Source organism: Bos grunniens, chromosome 2 (assembly GCF_055505025.1).
Source record: "Bos grunniens cultivar Pamir isolate PY7600 chromosome 2, Bosgru_T2T1.0, whole genome shotgun sequence".
NCBI classification, from domain to species: domain Eukaryota; kingdom Metazoa; phylum Chordata; class Mammalia; order Artiodactyla; family Bovidae; genus Bos; species Bos grunniens.
Window position 1 is genome coordinate 1,991,319 of NC_141166.1, and position 12,204 is coordinate 2,003,522.

The 12,204-nt window shown below is 62.6% G+C and overlaps 1 protein-coding gene across 29 annotated transcripts in view; it reads left to right on the plus strand.

Annotated features, from left to right (window-relative positions):
• Positions 1-12,204, plus strand: part of ARHGEF10L (Rho guanine nucleotide exchange factor 10 like) — a 168,867-nt gene that overhangs the window by 99,211 nt on the left and 57,452 nt on the right. For all 29 annotated transcript variants that reach the window (XR_015150051.1, XR_015150052.1, XR_015150053.1 and 26 more), the window contains 6 exons: positions 792-869; positions 2,038-2,217; positions 3,003-3,119; positions 4,334-4,426; positions 5,164-5,337; positions 10,353-10,498. Coding sequence is in view for 26 of the 29 variants with exons in the window: in XM_086364407.1 (XP_086220533.1) it covers positions 792-869; positions 2,038-2,217; positions 3,003-3,119; positions 4,334-4,426; positions 5,164-5,337; positions 10,353-10,498 (788 nt within the window). In the remaining 3 variants the exon portion in view is untranslated. The remainder of the gene's footprint in view (positions 1-791; positions 870-2,037; positions 2,218-3,002; positions 3,120-4,333; positions 4,427-5,163; positions 5,338-10,352; positions 10,499-12,204) is intronic.

A 12,204-nucleotide genomic window follows, 5' to 3' on the forward strand; every position in this document is an offset into this window, starting at 1 on the left:
CCCCCGTGTGCAGCAAAGGCCCCGCCCCCGTGTGCAGCAAAGGCCCCGCCCCCTGCCCCCGTGTGCAGCAAAGGCCCCGCCCCCTGCCCCCGTGTGCAGCAAAGGCCCCGCCCCCTGCCCCCATGTGCAGCAAAGGCCCCGCCCCCTGCCCCCGTGTGCAGCAAAGGCCCCGCCCCCTGCCCCTGTGTGCAGCAAAGGCCCCGCCTCCGCCCCCGTGTGCTGCTGTGTCCACGTGAGGGCTTCCTGAGTGGGTGATGGTTGGGCCGCCCCGGGGAGGTGCTGATTTGGGCTGAGACGGGGAGAAAGGGGAAGGGAAGGGCTGGGGTGCTTAGCCTGAAGCAGAGTCCACTTGAGCAGGGTTGGGGTACACGCTCAGGACTGTCTCTTGGGAGAGGGGTAGGTTAAGGATCAGATCTGTAAGTGGCGGGAGCTGAGATTTCAGTTCCGTCTAAGAGCTCTGTACAAGGGTGGTCCAGAGACCACGTCCCGTGGAGAAGCGTGGTGGTTCCCAATCCCTGGATGGGCCTGCAGAGACCAGGCAGGACCCGGGAGTCCCCGCGTCCCCGGACCACATGCTGCCATCTGGGGAGCATGGGGCGTCTGTCTGGAGTGGGTGGGCAGGGGCTCTGGGTGGTGATGCCAGCCTGCCAGGCTCCAGTGGTCCAGGAGTGGCTCTGGGAGAGACAAATTCCTGCTGCTCCGCTGGCTGTCACGACGCCTCTCCCCATCTCGGTGCTCACCTGGGCACCCTTGGCACGGGTGCTGACTGATCATGCTCTCTGCCTGAGCAGGTGGTTCGGAGGCACATCCTTGGCTCCATCGTGCAGAGCGAGGGCAGCTACGTGGACTCTCTGAAGCGGGTCCTCCAGGTATGACTCCAGGGGCTTGGGGAGCCCTGCGAGGGGCACGTTACAAGGAGTGTTTGGGGGCTGTGGGCATTTTTCAAGGGAAGGAGCCAAAAGCCAGTGTTTCTATGGAGCAGCAGGAGCTGCGAATGGGGGAGACCGAGAATTCCAGGTGCCTTGGTGCTCACGGGATGACTGGGTTTTCTGAAACGACGTTGGGGTTCAATGACATGAGGTCTGTCCCGTGGCCCTGAGAGAAAACCCAACGGAGCTCAGTCACGTCTGACTCTTTGTGGCCCCGCGGACTGCAGCCCTCCAGGCTCCTCTGTCCATGGGGTTCTCCAGGCAAGGATACTGGAGTGGGTGGCCATGCCCTCCTCCAGGGGATCGTCCTGATCCAGAGATCTAACTCAGGTCTCCTGCACCGCAGGCAGATTCTTTACCATCTGAGCCCCCAGGCCTGGACCTGCGACTGTGGGCCCTCTGGTGCTTGGAGGAGATCCTGCTTCCTCGTCCCTCTGGGATCCCCGGGGAGGGGCCACAGCTCCCCATGTCTGGGAGCTCCTGGGGTGGGGTGTCGGGCTCACCCGCTCCCTTGCCATCAGAATGCCCAGGAAGTGCTGAGTAGATCCCTGCATGACCAAGGTGTGCCGGCCTGGTCTATTTAGTTTGTGTTCCTGAATCAGAGACTCTTCAGGGATGTTGTGGGCTGTCTGTAAGGACCCCGGGGAGGGGCATTGTTGGGGTGGGAGAATACTCGGAACATTCGCTTCCCTTGCCGAGTTTGGATCCACAGTGGAGGGGCCCAGACCTCGGATAGGTGGAGACAGGATACCCCGTGTTTCTGACACAGCCGGCTGGAGACAGTGGCTCTTGGTCTCACTGTGACGTCGCTGCCCCTGCTCCGTCAGGCAGACTGGCTCAGTTGTGGGCAGAGCCGATCGGCGCCAGCCCCTGGGGCCTGCCTCCGTGGCGCCCCCTGCAGGCAGGCGTCTGCCCCAAACCCAGCTTCCCACCGAAGTCACGGGGTGGGCTGCGGACGGTGGAAAGGCCCAGGCTGCTGCGTTCACGGAGACCCGTCCAGGCGGGGTGGGGAGCGCCGGTCCACGGAGTTCTGCTGGCCGCGCCCAGGGGGCCCTGAGGGCAGTGGGGGCGGGCCTTGGGGCGCTCACCCGCCGCCGCCGCCCCGCAGGATTACCGCAACCCCCTGATGGAGATGGAGCCCAAGGCGCTGAGCGCGCGCAAGTGCCGCGCGGTGTTCTTCCGCGTCAAGGAGATCCTGCACTGCCACTCCATGTTCCAGATCGCCCTGTCCTCCCGCGTGGCTGAGTGGGACTCCACCGAGAAGATCGGCGACCTCTTCGTGGCTTCGGTAGGTGTCCCCAAGCCCCCTCCCCGGCCCGCCGAGGCGCACACCGCGGCCCTGACGGGCGTACTCGGGGCGGCCTCCTGCGTCTCTGCTCCCCGTGTCCACGCCAGCGGGGTCCGAGGGTAGCAGCGCCCCAGTCGGCCCGGCCTAAGCCGGGGAGGGCGCGACACCGTGCCGCGTGTCCTGGCAGACGTGTCCCGGCTTGGTGCTCGCCCCCAGGAGGCTGGCCGCTGTGGGCAGCCACCCGGCCCATCTCAAGTCCCCCCCGCGGAGCGCTCACACCGAGCAGGGCCCGGCCCGGGAGGACCCCAAGGCTGGTCAGGGCCAGCCCGCTGGGTCATACGCCTGGCGATCTGCCTGTTCCCAGCGCCCCTGCAAACTTGGGCTCCCTTTGGGCTCAGCTCCCCATCTGTGTAAGGAGGGGATTGAAGGTTTCTGAAACGGACGTCTGTGGGCCTCAGAGAGATGCCTGGGGTGAGAGAGGGTCAGGTTAGCAGAGCCCGCTTTGGGAGCACCGTCCTCGGTGGGGGGCGTGGGTTGGAGGGGTCCGTGAAGCACAGGCCCGCCCGCTCCCTTTGCCCGCAGCCCGGCTCCCCGGCACCCCCGTGACCTGGTGTCTGCGCCTCTCTGCGCCCTGTCCGCTGCCCGCACTAGGTGACAGGATTCCTAACCTCCAGGGTAGCTGAGACCCCCCGGGAGCGGAGGGCTGTGGCTGCGGGGAGGTGGGGGTGCCGCCCGCCCCCTCGCCTGGATGTGACCCTCCCTGGCTGCCCCCACGCCTGTTTCAGTTCTCCAAGTCCATGGTGCTAGACGTGTACAGCGACTACGTGAACAACTTCACCAACGCCATGTCCATCATCAAGAAGGCCTGTCTCACCAAGCCTGCTTTCCTCGAGTTCCTCAAGGTGGGTGCGGGGCGGTCTGGGGCTCCTCCCAGCAGAGCGCGGCGGTGGCGGGGGCAAGGAGGCTTCTCAGGAGGAGGGGCACTGTCCACCGTTTCTCTGGCCCAGGCACCTCTCTTCTTTCCTCTGGGGCATCCCCAGTCCCACGGGAGATGAGCCCCTGCTCCCCACCCCTAAGGGGGTGATTGAGAATTAGAGGGTCTATAAGCCGCATGGGGTCTGGAGCTTTGACAGGAAGAAGAGGGCCGTGATGTCTTGCTGAAGGGGGCTGGGCTTGGGTGGGTGTTCAGGTGGGACTCAGTGCTGGGGGTCATGTGGAGAACAGAGTTTAAAGGACTAAAGGCCTGGGGTAGCCATGCGGCCACGTCCCCACCCCTCTCCTTGGTGCGCGGTCATAATTCAGACGGAGACCCTGCCCAGCAGAGGGCACAGGTGGGCCATGACCCCCAGCCTCAGAAGACACACCCACAGTCTAGATCCCGGAGGGACGGAGGGGCTTTCTCAACGGGGTGCCACATGATGCGGGTCCTGGGGGAATGGTGGGGTTGAAACAGAGGGAGATGGGAGAGTGTCTTCCAGGTACCAGGGCGGTGGGCAAAGGTTAGAGGCAAGTCCAGCTGGATCCTGGGCACGGGGTGCCCGGGAGAGAGGCGCAGAGCCTCTGAGTTCAGTTTAGGTAGGTCCGGGCCTCAAGCCCAGGGCCTGGGATGTCATAATGCAGGCATTGGGGTGCCGGTGAAGCTTTGGGTGGAAGCGGAGGCCGGTGGGGACGTCCCTGGGTTGCGGGGGCCGAGGTGTCAAGGTGGCAGGTGGTGGCGTGGTGGAGACAGAAGCGACACCCAGGGCAGTGAGAAGCCCCGTGACCACCCCACCCTGGGATCGGGCCCGTTCACCTTACTTGACGTGGAGGGAAAGGTGGTCTCAGCTCCTTCCAGAGGCCTGGCCTCTTGAATAAACGGCTGAAGGGCCTAGTTCTTGCACTTTCGGCCCGGAGACCTTAACGCGGTGCTCCAGGCCCCCGAGGGTGTGGGGTTGCACAGGGGGCCCCTGTGCTGGCAAGGACCCCTGGCTGCGGACCCAGGGGCCTCCCTGGCTCTTCCCTCTGGCCCGAGGCTGACCAGCATGCTGGGGAGAGGAGCCTGGGTTGGCACAGGTGTGCCCCGGGTGCTGGCCTCTCGCCGCAGACGCTCAGCGAGTGACGCCGTCTCCCCCAACAGCGACGCCAAGTGTGCAGCCCCGACCGCGTCACGCTCTACGGGCTGATGGTGAAGCCCATCCAGAGGTTCCCGCAGTTCATCCTCCTGCTGCAGGTACCGCAGCCGGTTCTGGCGGCCGCCGCCCCGCAGGGTGCAACCAGGGCTGGTGCATGCCCGGTGGGGTCGGGTGGGAGGCCTGGCTCTGCCCCGCCATCCACAGCCCTCACGAAGGCCGTGCAGGGTGGGCAGGGGCTCGGCCCCCAGCCCCGCTTTCCTCGCCCCTGGGGTGGAGCCCATTCAGTGCGACCGCGTCCTTTCCCTCCCCTGGTGGGAACCTGGTGACGGCTGCAGACAGTCGCCCACAACGGTGGGGGGCACATGGAATCTAGTGCCCTGGGGCCCCTGGCAGGGCAGAGAGGCCCTGTGAGGGCTTTGGTCTTGGCGCTCCAGGCTTCCCTAGGGAGTGTCAGCCCCCACTCTGGCCCCAAGAGCTTGGGACAGCCCCCTTGATTGCCGGGGGTCCTCGGTCAGGAGGTGAGCCCCCGAGGGCCCCGGCAGCGTCTTTCCTCTGTCCTCAGAGTGGACAGCTGCAGGAGTGGGTCTCGTCTCCGCACACTCTCCGTCAGTGAGTCAGGGCTGGGTCCACCCGGTCACGTGACTTCACGTTCTCACGCGGTGGCTGTTTCTCGAGGCCTTGCTCCCTGTCAGGCCCCAGCTCCCCGGGCTCCTGGCTGGGTCCTTGTCCAGCTGGGTCTCTGTGGGGACTGTGGAGGCTGAGGCTGTGGCCCCAGCCAGTGGAGGGTCTGCTGGGGTGGGGGGTCTCAGTCCTGGCTCCCCCTGGCCCCCCACAGGACATGCTGAAGAACACGCCCAGGGGCCACCCGGATAGGCTGTCCCTGCAGCTGGCCCTCACGGAGCTGGAGACGCTGGCCGAGAAGCTCAATGAACAGAAGCGGCTGGCTGACCAGGTGGCGGAGATCCAGCAGCTGACCAAGAGCGTCAGCGACCGCAGCAGCCTCAACAAGGTGGGTGCCGGCCCTCGCCCACCACCCCTGTCACCCGCCTCCCAGCGCCTCCAGGTGGCTGAGAGGGGTGGCTCCTTGCTCCCTGGGGTTTGCAGACCTTACCTTGACCGTAAGTCTCTCTTTTTCCTCCCCCTAATATTTATTTACTTACCCTGATGGTGCTGGGGCTTTGTTGCCGTGTGGGCTTTCTCTGGGTGCAGCGTGGAGGCTTCTCTTGCTTTGGAGCACGGGTTCTCGGGGGCATGGGCTCAGTTGCTCTGCGGCCTGTGGGATCTTCCCAGACCAGGCGTCGAACCCGTGTCCCGTGCGTCGGCAGGCGGCTTCTTAGCGCCTGGACCTCCAGGGAAGTCCCGAGGAGCAGTCTTGACTAGACCCCCTCCCGCCCACCCCGACATTAGTTACCAGTCATGCGTTTTTAGGATAAAAGCTGATTTTATTTAGCAGTAGAATTGCCAGTAAAGATGCCTGAAACGATAGCCTAGTAGTATGTTTAAACGACTGGGCTGTGGAGTCAGAGTCTGGGTTTGAATCTGGATTTTGCCACAGATACTCACGGTGGGGAATCACCCAACTCCCTGAAGCTCAGCTGCTTCCTCTGAAACCTTCCTCTGAAATGAGTTTGACAGAACCTGACCCCTAGGGCTTCTGCAAGGCCAAGGAGAGCGCTGGCCAAGTGGCAGACCCAGAGCCCTTAACGCAAGGTGGCCGTGGTTATTATTAGTGTTATTTTTTAAGAAAAAAAAGTCCATGCCATATTTTGAGATTGCAACTTAGAAACATTCTAGCAAAAAAAATCTTAACTTTCAGATGAGTCTATTAGAGAACGCTGTTTTTTAAACTATCATTGATTTATTTTACTTTTGGCTTCGATGGGTATTCTTTGCCTTTTTTTTTTTTTAATTTGCAGTGAACAGGGGCTGCTCTTTGTTGTGCTGCACGGGGTCTCATTGCGGGGGCTTCTCTTGTGGGCACAGGCTCTGGGCGCTTGGGCTTCAGTAGCGGCAGCTCACAGGCTCAGCAGTTGCGTCTCGTGGGTCCTGGGACACGAGGCCTCAGGAGCTGTGGTTCCAGGGCTCAGTGGTTGAGGCTCGTGAGGCCTCAGGAGCTGTGGTTCGAGGGCTCAGCAGTTGCGTCTTGTGGGCCCTGGGACACGAGGCCTCAGGAGCTGTGGTTTGAGGGCTCAGCAGTTGCGTCTCGTGGGCCCTGGGACACGAGGCCTCAGGAGCTGTGGTTCCAGGGCTCCGTAGCTGTGGCTCTTGGGCCCTGGGATAAGAGGCCTCAGGAGCTGTGGTTCGAGGGCTCAGCAGTTGCGTCTCGTGGGCCCTGGGACACGAGGCCTCAGGAGCTGTGGTTCGAGGGCTCTGTAGCTGTGGCTCTTGGGCCCTGGGACATGAGGCCTCAGGAGCTGTGGTTTGAGGGCTCCGTAGCTGTGGCTCTTGGGCCCTGGGACACGAGGCCTCAGGAGCTGTGGTTCCAGGGCTCAGCAGTTGCAGCTCGTGGGCCCTGGGACACGAGGCCTCAGGAGCTGTGGTTCCAGGGCTCAGTGGTTGAGGCTCATGAGGCCTCAGGAGCTGTGGTTCCAGGGCTCCGTAGCTGTGGCTCTTGGGCCCTGGGACACGAGGCCTCAGGAGCTGTGGTTCGAGGGCTCCGTAGCTGTGGCTCTTGGGCCCTGGGACACGAGGCCTCAGGAGCTGTGGTTCGAGGGCTCCGTAGCTGTGGCTCTTGGGCCCTGGGACACGAGGCCTCAGGAGCTGTGGTTCGAGGGCTCCTAGCTGTGGCTCGTGGGTGTAGAACGCGGTGCTCAGCAGTTGTGGCGTGTAGGCTTAGGTGCTCCGAGGCACGTGAAGTCTTCCTGGACCAGGGATCGAACCCGTGTCCACCTCATTGGTAGCTGGATTCTCATCCGCTGTGCCACTAGGGAGGTCCCTAGAGAACCCTGTTTTTAAAGCACAAAGTTGGTCCGAGAGACTCAGTCACCTCCCGGAGTCAGCTGTCGGTGACCTTCAGTCCTGTGTCTCCTTGGCGGCTTGTGGCACGCACAGCTTGCAGCTGCTCCCACATCTGGGAGGTCCCCAACCCCGGGCTCTGCCTCCTTTCACTCAGTAGAGGGTGGGATTTGGCCCTGATGATTTGCGGGGAGGCGACCACGCCCCAGGATACTTAGCAAGAACAAGAGTTGTTCTCTGGGGAAGGGACATCGTGCAGGGTCACAGGAAGGTGTTCAGATCATCCGGGAGAGAAACTGGGAGCCTCCTGGCTCTGTGCCCCCAAAGCAGAACTAGGGCCGGTGACTAAGGTCAGTGGGATTTCAGCCACAAGGGGAGGACTTTCTAATGTTTGTGAGCGTCACCATGAGCGCCCTCCCCACATGGCCCGCGCTTTACAGCCTGTGATGCTCTCTGACCTTCACTGTGATCTTTGATCTGTACCACGGGCCCGTGGAGTAGGGCCCGCACAAGATATTCTAAGCTTCGGGGTCCTGCATCTTAAGACGGTCCCACCTCAGGCCAGATTCAGGCTGCATACGCGTGCTCGGGCCCACACAGGACTTTTAAGAAGATGAAATTGGTTGCCAGCATTTAGAAATGGAGAAGCGTCCCACAAAATGTAGACACGTTCATCCTCTCGAAGGGTTGGAAGAGCCGGCATCCTGACCCACCTTCCCACATGGGGCTGGTCAGCTGAGCAGCGGCTGCCCACGCCCCCTCAGTCCCCATCCGGGTCTTTCCCCTGAGGTTACCTGCTGGCAGCTGGGTTTGCTCCACCCATTCGAGGAGGATAGAGCTGGGAAGAAAGATAGGGCAGGAGAGGAGCCCCCGCCCCGGGGTACCTCGTCCAGGATTGCCCAGGCTGGTCCTGAGGGGTGAGGGCGTCCCTCCTCCCCGCCCCGGGGCAGGGATCCCGCAGCCCTCTAGTTTGGAATGCCTCTCAGGAAAGTGACTCCGGCCCCGTCACAGCCGCCGTGCTGGCGTCTGAGGGTCTTTACGCGCGAGAAGCATCTTCTGTCTCCTGCTTTCGTTCCTCTTCTGCATCGTGAGCGTTTCTCTTGCTTTGGCTCACACACCTGTGAGGTCACCCGGGAGAAGGAACCCCTTCTCCTTATGCCGGCTCGGGAAGGAGCTGTGCTCCCCTCTCCTCTGTCCACTGGGGGGACACCCAGGCCGTAGGAGCAGTGGCCTCTGGCGGGAGGTCAGGGAGACCTGTCTGGTGTTGGGAGAGGGACAAGAGCCCCGAGCCCAAGTTTCCCGCCATCAGGTGGCCGTGCTGGGTGCGTGCGGGGGGCGGCGGCGGCTGCACAGAGCGTCCTCCCTGGCCAGGGGAGCTGGTCCCCAGCGTGGTCTTGGCCGCTCTGAGCCCAGCGCTGAGGTTTCCCCCTCGCCGCCCGTCCCCCAGAGAGAAGTGGAAACGAAACTGGGTGTGCTCAGAGCGGAACCGTGTCGGCTGTTTCAAAATGTGCCTGCTCAGGACCTGGCTGCAGGGGGCCGCTTGTGCAACATCCGAGCTTTCTTTTGTCTTTTTTTTATCTGCTTAAGTGGCAGGAGAGTGGTTGCCAGAAAGCAGGGGACTTTCCTGTCCCGCGTTCCAGGTCGCGGCACATGTGGCCATCTTTTCTGCGGCCTTTGGGGTCCCAGCTGTGTATTCACAAGCCGGTGGTCAGCTGGGTGGTGGAAGTTGTGAGGTGGGGGAGCCCAGCCTTTGCAGTCGTGGGGGGACCCCTGGGGTCCCTGAGATTTGTGTGTGTGTGTGTGTTGGGAGCCACGGGCCTTTCCCTGCCTCCTCTCACCCCCAGCCTGGAGCTGGAGGGTGTGCGGCCAGCTGCCTCGTGCTGCAGACAGCGCATGAGGCCCGGCTCCAGCCTGCCCCGCTGCTCAGCCAGCATGGGGTCTTGGCAGGCTGCTTTACCTCGGGAATGTCTGTCCCTTCATCTGGGAATGGGGGGCCTTGGGGCCCTCGAGCTGGTGCAAGGAGAGGTGGGCTCTCTGGTGGCATGTGGAGCAGCTCAGGGTTCCGTGCTGCCCGGAGAGACATGGTTCTTCAGAGGATGGCAGGGTGTTCTCTCCGGGAGAGGAGTGACCGGCCCTTTTCCTTGCGAGGATGGGGAGGAGGGGGGTGGCTGCTATGAAAATGAACTTGTCTGAATACTCTTCTTCTTCCCCCGCAAAACCCCTTCTTAGCAAAGACATGTTTTCCGTGGGTCCCTGGCTCTGATGGCGGTCATGTGCTGGCTGGTGTCCAGCCTGGGATGGGCACACGCCTGCCTGGAGGCGTGAAGGTCTTCAGCCTGGTCGGTGTGGTCCGAGGGCTGCCTCGCTGGCCAGCAGAGCCCTCCCAGCCCCGCACGAGGCCTTCCCTGAGGCCCGCGGCCGACATGGGTCAACAGGTCAGGGTGAAGAGTGGGACCTGCCTTCGGGCCAGGAGTCTGCCTGCTTGAGGCTGCGAGAGCTGTGGGGACAGGGGCCATCTGCGGGGTGTCCCACCATGGGGCCAGCTCACTGGACGTCACGTAGGGCAGGCACTTAGAGGGGCCCTGCATTTGGGTTAATGCTCTGCCATCAATGTCTTAAAGTTCTTAATAATTCTGAGTGAGCCCCGTCCAGGGCTCTGCAGGTCATGTAGCCAGAGTCATGCATTTCCTTGGCGATGTGACCTTTGGTGCCGTCACCCACTTGACAACCGAGGAGGCCGAGGTATGGGCAGGCAGCCTGGCACCTGCCAGGGGGCTCCACGGCGTGCCTCAGGGCCGGGGTCGGCGCGTGCTGGAGCCGTGCTGCCGGCAGGGACGGAGCGGGGCTGGCGGGGGCCCGCTCGCCCGAGCAGGGTGCTGGCGCTGAGGGGCTGGTGGTCAGTGCCTCTGGTCCCCAGGGGTGGAGGGCGTGGTCCCGCCTCACCCCCGCCCCTCCCGGCCGTGGTCCCCTTTGGGCGTGGAAGGACCGCTCTGGGTATTTGGCACAGTGATGTCTGCGGAGCAGCCCTGAGCAATGCTGGCGTTGATCTTGCTCTGTCTGCTCCCCTAGCTTCTGACCTCGGGCCAGCGGCAGCTGCTCCTGTGTGAGACGCTGACAGAGACCGTGTATGGTGACCGAGGGCAGCTGATCAAGTCCAAGGAGCGCAGGGTCTTCCTGCTCAACGACATGCTGGTCTGTGCCAACATCAACTTCAAGTAAGCGGGCCTGGCCATCGCCCCACCCGGGGAGCCCTCCCGTTGCGTCCCAGCCTCCCGGCCGGGTCCGCTGTGAGCCGGGTCCGCTGTGAGCCTGGCTGAGGCCTCCGACTGTCTGACTTCCTCTTCATCTCTCTTTGCCGCTATGTCCCTGGTCCCCAGAGCAGGGACCTGCAGAGGTCACTGAGGGCCAACAGCTGGCCACTGCACAGGGTGGGCTCTTCTGGAATTTTGTCCTCAGGATGGAACAGCCGCCTGAGTTTTGACCACTTTGAAATCCAAGAGGGTCTTCCCTGTGTCCAGCCCAGATCCCAAATCCCTGCTGTAGCATCATCATCATTATTATTTTTGGCTGCACCATGTGGCGTGTGGGGTCTTGGTTCCCAGACCAGGGCTGGAACCTGTGCCCCCTGCGTTGGGAGCCGGTGGTCTTAACTACTGGACTGCTGGGGCAGCCCCCAAGACCTGCCGCTTTAATCAAGTAGGTTTCCTCTAGTTGGACCACAGTGTTTTAGCACGGGGCTTTGCCTTTCCCGCCACCCCCCGCCTCCCTGCCAGAGGCTGGTTTCCTGCTTCTGGGTCAGAGGTTGCAGAAATGCCTGGGGCCAGGCCGCCGGGCCTGGCTGGAGCTGGGGCTGGAGTTAGAGCCCTGCAGGGGGCGAGGGCCATGCCTGAGGCCGGAGTCCGCAGACTTGGGGCCCGAGGGTTGCAGTAGCCCTCCGGAAATCTTATGTCTGGCTCCTCTGGGGAATTCACAGAAAGATTGAGACATCCAGCTTCTCTTGAAAATGGAAGATCCCACTTTCGGGCCCACACTGCCCGGGGCCACGCGGGCCTGTGTCTGGGCTCTGTGAGCCCTTTACTGGGCCTCCCGGTGACCGGGTCACTCCCGTCTGCTGCTCGGTCCTTTGTGCTTCGGGGATCGTGACCCTTGACCCCGTGAAGGCCAGCGGGACCTTTCCCGCCAGACTCTTAGCCCTGCCAGTGGAGGAGAACCTCATTCCTCACTACTTGGCAGCGCTTTAAAAAACCCCAGAAGCAACAGCTGGCAGCAACACCCCAGACCCACGCGGAAGGAGTCGCCCACAGTTAGGTGCTGACCCTGCCCAGCTCTCCTGCTCGCTCAGCCTCTGCCCCCTCTTCTGTCCATCTGATTGTCCTTCAGATGCCCACTGGACCCTAACTTGGCGCCAGTTCACAGGTCTGGGCGGGAACCGGCCTTGGTAGGGGCCTCAGGCCAGGGAGCCTCTGACCCAGATCAGTGTGGCTCTGCTGAGGACTGACTCTTCCATGCACTCACTCAGTCTCTCTCTCATGCAAACACTGTAGTTTTTTTATTTTTTTGCCTGCAGTGTGTGCCATGAGGAATCTTACTTCCCTGACCGGGGATTGAACCTGAGCCCCCTGCATGGAGCGCTCAGCATGGAGTCTTAACCACTGGACTGCCAGGGGTGTCCCTAAGCTCTTCAATTAAGTCCTGTTTGCATCCTGGGCTCCATGCAGGTGCCAGGGATCTGACCGACACCCTCTCTGCCCTCCTGTTGCTTGGAGCCTCCAGGGTGTGAACGTGTGATGGGGGTGTTGTTGAAAAGTGAAAGTGTTAGTCGCTCAGTCGTGTCCGACTCTTTGTGACCCCGTGGACTATAGCCCGCCAGGCTCCTCTGTCCATGGGATTCTCCAGGCAAGAGTACTGGAGTGGGGAGCCA